Source organism: Carlito syrichta, unplaced genomic scaffold (genome assembly GCF_000164805.1).
Source record: "Carlito syrichta isolate Samal-C Ts95f unplaced genomic scaffold, Tarsius_syrichta-2.0.1 Scaffold238709, whole genome shotgun sequence".
Lineage (NCBI taxonomy): Eukaryota > Metazoa > Chordata > Mammalia > Primates > Tarsiidae > Carlito > Carlito syrichta.
Genome location: NW_007182805.1, coordinates 121,740 through 129,455, shown reverse-complemented (window position 1 = coordinate 129,455; position 7,716 = coordinate 121,740). Strand labels below are relative to the sequence as shown.

General features: G+C 37.6%; 1 protein-coding gene across 1 annotated transcript; it reads left to right on the top strand.

Moving 5' to 3' along the window:
- Positions 1 to 4,809, top strand: CDKN2C (cyclin dependent kinase inhibitor 2C). Its single transcript, XM_008051847.1, has 3 exons — positions 1 to 60; positions 509 to 648; positions 4,061 to 4,809. The coding sequence occupies exons 2-3, from the start codon at positions 520 to 522 to the stop codon at positions 4,436 to 4,438; spliced, it is 507 nt and encodes a 168-aa protein (XP_008050038.1). The 5' UTR covers positions 1 to 60; positions 509 to 519; the 3' UTR covers positions 4,439 to 4,809.
- The last annotated feature ends 2,907 nt before the right edge of the window (positions 4,810 to 7,716 follow it).

The window sequence follows — 7,716 nt, the reverse complement described above, 5'->3', positions numbered from 1 at the left end:
CTCGAGGCCCTGCCCCCGCGGTTCTGGCTCCCGCGGCTCGAGTCACCGCCGCGAACAAGGGTGGGTTAATGCCGTTCCCTCCCCCCAGTGCCTTTTTTTCCGCGGAGCTTTCGGCCCAGATCTAGTCCCGTAAGTCTTCGCGCACACATTCCTCGCAGAGCTGTGTAGCTTAGGGACGTGACAGCTCTGCCTACATCTTACGTCCAGAGCAATTAACCAGGAATGTCTGTGTCTCTCTCAGTGGAATCACCAGAATTCTTCATAGGGGTTAAGCTAAAAAGCGAGGAGAGGAGCCCCTCTCCAATAGCTCAGTTTCGCTGAATAATCACGTGTGAATCGAGGGGCGGGCTTTTGGCAGGCAGATCTTACTAGTATTTACTACCAAGCTCTACTCCAGATTAACCATCCCAGTCCTTCTGTCAGTCTCCGATGCCATCATGCAGCCTGGTTAGGAGCAAAGGAGAGGGGAAAAAGAAAAACAACTAATTCATCTTTTCCCGATCGTCAGGACCCTAAAGAATGGCCGAGCCTTGGGGGAACGAGTTGGCGTCCGCAGCTGCCAGGGGGGACCTAGAGCAACTTACTAGTTTGTTGCAAAATAATGTAAACGTCAATGCACAAAATGGATTTGGAAGGACTGCGCTGCAGGTTGGTATTCAGAGAGGTGGGGAAAACAGGTCAATAATCTTGCCTACGTGACCCGGGTTTCTAGAATGACAGCTTTAAAGTTTTCAGGGGTACAGAATTTCACTGTTTTTAAACCTAGTTGGTTGCCATATTTTATATCTTTAAGTGGATCCAACTCTCCAAATGACGTACTTTGAACAAACTCGTCAAATCCAGTAACATCCTCGATATCAAGTGAGTTCCAGGTTTGGTCTTAATTTTTGGAATGTTTTTGTGACGGTGGAGATTTTAAAGTAGTCATAGTAGCGCCGAGGTTTGTTTGTTTTGCTTTGTTTTTTAAGATAGCTCTGTAAACACATTATTATGATTATTATTTGAAGTAAATACACTGCTATTAGTGGTTTCACGTACTTTGCCCCCCAATAATTGACTCTAACATTAATTTTCTTGACTACTGGCAGGAGTGTTTTTCCTTCAAATGCTTCAAGTTTTGACAAACGACCTTTCCTCGTTTGGAATGGATGGCTTGGGCACCGGGACAGGATGTACATTTCACAGTTAATGTAATACCATACACTCCTTCGGGAGTGGGGAGGAATAAAAAGTTGAATTTTCTAATCAGAGCTCAGCTGCAGTGTTTTTGTCTCTGCAGTTATGCCGTGGTATGCTCTAATTTTCAGTAATTAGATTTACAGGCAGCAATTGACATGTCCAGCTGCCAAGTATTGTACCTGATAATTTTTTTTCTCCTCTGAACATTATCATGTAACTTAGTTGAAAGGCTTAGAAACAGAGAAATGGCAAAATAGTCTCAAATAAGTTGCTTTATCAGAGTTCTGATGATACTCTTATGAGCTATTCTTATTTGGAAATGCAACATTTAAAGCTATTTTTGAAAACCCAGTGGGGAGAGGGCTTTTAGAGGACTTTGTTTCGGTTATAAGAGTTAGAAATTTAAGTGGCAGGAGAGATACTATTACAGTCGAAGTCCATACAGTTTGTACATTTAAAATCAGAATGCACTGGTCTTGCAAAAATTAAAGTATTAAGGAAGTTTATGAATAATACTAAAATATTTCTCTTGTTATTTCAGAAAGATTAGGTAGGGAAAGGATTTTTTTTTATTTTTCCACCTAGTAGTTTTGAATAAGTTTGGTGATGATCACAATGCCCACAAATTTAATATATTAAAAAGTTTCCTACTGAAAACTCAAAAAATTATATAAACCTCACAGAGAATGAGCTACTTACCCCATGTTCAGAAAAAGATCTTACAGGACCTTGACGAACAGGAAGACTGGGAGATTAATACTATTAAAAAAAAGTTTTGACAAACATTTTTAATACAACTGTGCTATCTTGTTTATATCAAACATACTTCTCAAGGTACTACACCCACTTATTGTGGCTTAGTCCTAGTACATATAATGAAACACACACACACACAAACAGTAGTTTCAAGGCTTGTTTTCAGTATGCATAATCCTGACTCTGAAGTTGTGTCATAACTCAAGAAAGAACTTTCTTCAAAACCATTTCCAATATTACTATTATTTTCTGTGAAAGAAGGCAAATTTTCTTCTACAATTATGTTTATTGAACTCAATCGCAAAAGCTTTTCCCCCCCTTCCTAGTGAACGTTTTTCTATCAGGATAATATTAAAGGCCTTAATTGTACATTTGCTTTACAACGATCCAAGGTGTCTGTCTCTTATTTTTCTCATGCTAGGTTTTTAAATGTGACTAAATCTTTAGAGACAGTTGTGGTAAAATTAGGTTGTATCAATTTTTAATAACCAAAAGTTATTTCATTGACGTTATTAAAATAAATCATATGGTTTTTTTTTTTAATCACTGCCCCCAAAGGAAAGGGTAAAAGTCAACAGAGTTTTATCAACCGGGAAGCTTAATATCTTGGCCATCTATATAGTTTGCATTTATAAAACATTATTTATTCTAAATAAATTTAATTATGTTACTTAATTTGTGGTTATTTTTTAAACAAACATCTTAAAGAGATAGATCAACTTTGTATTTTCCATTGTCATTTAATTTTATAAACACTGCCTATTATGCAAGCTCTTTATTGTAAATTTAGATTATATGAATATACCTAAATATAAATGAAACCAGTTAAAATCCTGAAAATTTCTGGCATGTTAATGAGAGCAATATTTTTCACAACCGAAGTACATACTTTTTATACTTGCATTCTATTCTACAAGATATTTATAATTATGAAAGACTAATAGAGAATTCTTATTAGAGTAAAATATATTCAAACAACAACAGATAAGTCTTTGTGATGTGAATTATTTGTATGTTGATAGCAAATGTTAATACCACAGTCTATCCTTTAAAATGATGGCAGTTTACAAATAGCTATTTCTAAATGCTTGGTAATAACTGCAAAAGGAAATAAGACAGTATCGTCAGTTGATTATTAAGTGGGCTCGAACCACAAGACAAGGCTCACCATGTCCCAAAACACTCTAAATATCTTATTTTTTCTTCTTTTGCTCATTTGAAAATCAGGAGGCTAGTCAGAACTTTGAGAAACAGTCAGTAATGTAGTAGGATGACTATTTCATTCTTTTCAAGACCAGTTGCCATACAATCATTTCCCACCTAATACAGAATATATGAGGAACTGAGTTTTACATAAATTGATATTATAAGCAACGTAGAACACTGTTGCTTATTTAACACCTCAATAATCAATAATATTTTGTAATTCGAAATAAAGGATTCTAAGCAATGAATATACCTAGTAGCCAATGTTAAATAGCTTGCAAAGAAAAAAATATATTTTTAAATGCTTAGAAATGTGGGGCTATATCTATTTGGAAGGAACTTGTAAAAATTGATTGTTTTTAAAAAATCAGGTCTGGATTTTAATAGATAATTTTTACACTAGGCAATGGAGAGAAATTAGGTGAGTTTAAAGAAACTCACTATCCTTGTTTTCAGTAGCTATTTAGAAAACAAATTTTAACCACATTTGATTTTCTAAATTAATACCCAGGCACATTTTATGAGCATGAACAAGCAAATAGAAAGAGACTCTTATTTTAATTCCAAATTCCATTTTTTAAAATTTTAATACATGAAATCACACAACTCTTCATGGGAGATAGAGACCTGGGTTGTCAGTAAATTTTATACAAGTTGCCACAAGTTCTATTTTATTGATCAGTGTATCCTACTTTGGGGCCCATTTAACATATTGCATCATAGAAGCTTAATTTTTAGAAGTTTTCTTCCACTTTTCATCTACTAGCATTTTTCTGCAACCGAGCTCTTCAAACCTCATCCTATGAGTCTTTCCCCAATCACTCCAAAAGTAGTTACCTAAATAGGACAGATTGATATTTTAAAATATTTCTGAAGCATAAGCACTTGAAGGATTCTAACATTTTCACTTCTTTTCTAGGTTATGAAACTTGGAAATCCGGAGATTGCCAGGAGACTACTACTTAGAGGTGCTAATCCCGACTTGAAAGACCGAACTGGTTTTGCTGTCATTCACGATGCAGCCAGAGCAGGTTTCCTGGACACTCTACAGACTCTGCTGGAGTTTCAAGCTGATGTTAACATCGAGGATAATGAAGGGAACCTGCCCTTGCACTTGGCTGCCAAAGAAGGCCACCTCCCGGTGGTGGAGTTCCTGGTGAAGCACACGGCCAGCAATGTGGGGCATCGGAACCATAAAGGGGACACCGCCTGCGATTTGGCCAGGCTCTATGGGAGGAATGAGGTTGTTAGCCTAATGCAGGCAAACGGGGCGGGGGGAGCTGCTAATCTGCAGTGAATGGGGGAGGGCTTTCCCACATTGCCTCTACTTTGTCAGTTAATTGGGTGGTTGTCCCGACAATTTTAATATCGTTTGTTAAAATACAGTTTTGTCATATTTTAAGCAGCTAGTTAAATCTTCTGAAACTGCATAAATGGAAATCTTACAAGTTTATGAATATATTTAAGCAACATCTTTTCACCGCAAAATACTGAGTTCTAACTTGTAATTGCAAATAGCTTTGGCTTTCTTCAGAATGTTTTGTCTTTCCTTGACTTTTTCATTGCTTTCCCCTTTGCCAATCTGAATACTCAACCTGGAAACTTTGTTTTTAAAATGGTTGTCCTGATGCTTCTTTTGCCTAATTAAAATACTTTTTCAAAACAGGACAACGTTTTTCTGATTTTCCCTCCTATGTAACCCACACATAATTTGCCATTTGCTAGGGAGAACTGAACTAAAAGTTCATTGATGTTTTAAGTCTTGATATTAGAAAACTAGAGATATTCTATTGATGATTCCGTTATTCTTTTCTTCCCTGCTCCCCCCACAAAGATTTTACTTAGTACCTGGTGTTTCTGCTTTAAAACAGAATAAGAACAACTTTTTTTTGAAGATCAAACCCGAAATTATCTCAGTGTGAATTTCTCTAATGTTCAATTTTCCCTTCTTTGTCTCAAAGTTAAAAGTCAAATTGTTGGACAGGTTTCAGAAGTAGCAATCTGAAAGCATATATGTTAGCTCTAAAAGCCAGTTTTAAAAGAAAATGCCACCGTAAAAGTTATTTCCATTAACTGATTTTTTAAATCACTAAATGAAACAATTGGTTAAATAATACCTTTCCCAAATTATATCATAAGTATACTAAGTGCAACACTGACTTTTTCTCCCTGAATGTCAGAAATGTAAAATTACAAAACATTTAAGTATTAAAATACAAATACAAGTTTTTAGGGATAAAAAGTACAGCAAGAAAAATGTATAAATTACATATAAAGTTTATAACTATTTAAAGTTTGTAAATAATACATGTAGAAGCCTGCAATAATAACTAAGCTGCTACCACATGTGGTACTTAATTTCCACAAAACTTTTTAGTAAAGGAAAATAAAATCCTTTTAGGAACATATTTAGCTAAAAAAATTTTTTTTTTAATTTTTTTTGGAAGGAAGTGAAACTATCAAATTTCCAAGAGGATTTTCCAGCATCTATTACTGACTCTGTCATTTTAATTTTGAAATTTCAACAAGGGCTTGAAATGCAGTTACCATTTATAAATTTATAAATACTTTATTAATCATCTCCCACATGATCAAAACGTTTTATGTGAAAGTTCCCTCCAGTTTCGTAAACTTTCTGCCCTCCCTCCAAAAGGGACAAAAAACTTCAAGGTTTATTGAAGGACATGGTTCTGATGCCTGCCCTAACAAGGACTGGAATGACTAGGGGTTGTAGACAAGTGGTTTTCAATCATTTATTTTTCATGATAGTGTTAAAAAAGGAGAAAATGTTTGATGTTTTCTATTTTGCACTAAAATTCACACTTCTTAGGGCAAAAAGACTTCGACTACCACCTTTAGCCACAAGTTACTAAATAAATTTATTTTTTATGGCAACATAAAATTAAACTTAAGACTTTTTTAAAGAAATGGAAGAAAAAGTGTTGTATTTTGGATTTAAAGAGTCAATATACAAAATATACTACCTTAGCTGAATATTTTTTAAACATAACACTATTACTGGAATAAAAACAATTCTTACAAGTTGCAGCTGTAAGGATGGACGTCTCTTAGTTTAAAGTTCACTTTAATGGATTTTACAGTATCTGTCATGTCTCAGCATTTATTTCATAAGGTAAAATTTCCCTCTAGAGATTTCAAATATAAAGGCATAGAACGTTCATAAAGCAAAAGAGAAGTACTTCTGCAGTTGCTTTGTTCTCGGGTGGTCAGAACACAATGGGGGAGAGGAAGCTCTATCTTTTCATCAGCCTAAAATTTGCTAGGCATTAAAACATCGCCACATTACTCTGGCTCGTCTCAGGAAGTAGCTTTGCTAATCTAAGTATTTTAGAAATGAGTTTTGTGGTCCCCTCTAGGAAATACGAAAAGCCATTATTCAATCTCTCAAAAACCTCGACGATATTAAGACTCTTGAATATGCCGAAATGTATAGGATGGAAAGAAATGGGGCTGTTGAGTTTAATGGTGTCCAGTTTGCAGCGAGCTGAGGTGGGGAGGGCTGTGAACTTATTCAGATGCAGAGAGTGGGGATGCAAGTGCTAATTAATAGAGTGCCCAGGGCCCCAGGGAACGACGCTATAGAAAGGATGGAGGATACAAAGCGAAGATGCGCTCTCAATTTCAGTTCTTCACTGCGACCGCATTCATTTCGGAAAACCCAGGTTCAGCCTTTGCCCAGTAAGCCGAACCCAGGCTTACACCCAGGGTCGGGACACTAACATGACCTCAATCCACAGTCTAGTTCCCGAACCACTAAACAAAGTGCCTTTTATCATATTTGGGTAGTGAATTTAAACATGATGCACCTCGCAATGGTGTGGTGAGTTCATGTGCACACACCACGATGGGTGATTGACTGATAAAGGATTCTGTCCTGGGAAAGCAATTCGCTTGGTTAATATGATAAATTTCCTCTATAGTATTGATCAAACGAACGTTGTGAAATCCGTGGCCCCGGACGGGTTTCAAAATCTCACTGCCCAAAAAGGTGCTCTCGGTTTTTACCGGGGATGGAAGTCCACAGCCCCGCAGCGCCGGGAGATCACAGTGCGGGAGCGAGAAGGGGTCGTGCTCGCAGGGGTCCACGCTGCCCTGAGCAACCTTCATTCAAAAGGCGACGGGGGGAAGGTCTTGGTCCCCGGAGACTGTTTTGCCCCGAGAACAGATCCACGCAGGAACCTAGTGAGAGGCAGGCGGCAAACTTCCCGCCTGAGACCCGGGGTGAAGCTCTGCCCATCCCAACTCAAGCCCCCCGCGGAGAGGCTGAGAAGACATCCCTGCCGTCCCTTTGAAATGTTTCTTCCAGACGCCAACCCGGTCCCTGAGCCCTAGTGAAAAAGCTGGAGCCCGGAGCTCCCTCGGGGCGCGCCTGGGGTGGGGGTGGGGGAGCTTCAAAACCGTTAGCTCGCGTTTTTTTTTTTTTTTTTTTTTTTTCCTCCCTCGCTAAGGTTTCTTTTCTTTTCTCTTCCTGTCCAAATATTTCAAATTTCCGCGCCTTAAATAACAGTCTCCTTTTATTTAGTTAGTTTCCTCGGCAGGTTTGGCCGCCCGCTC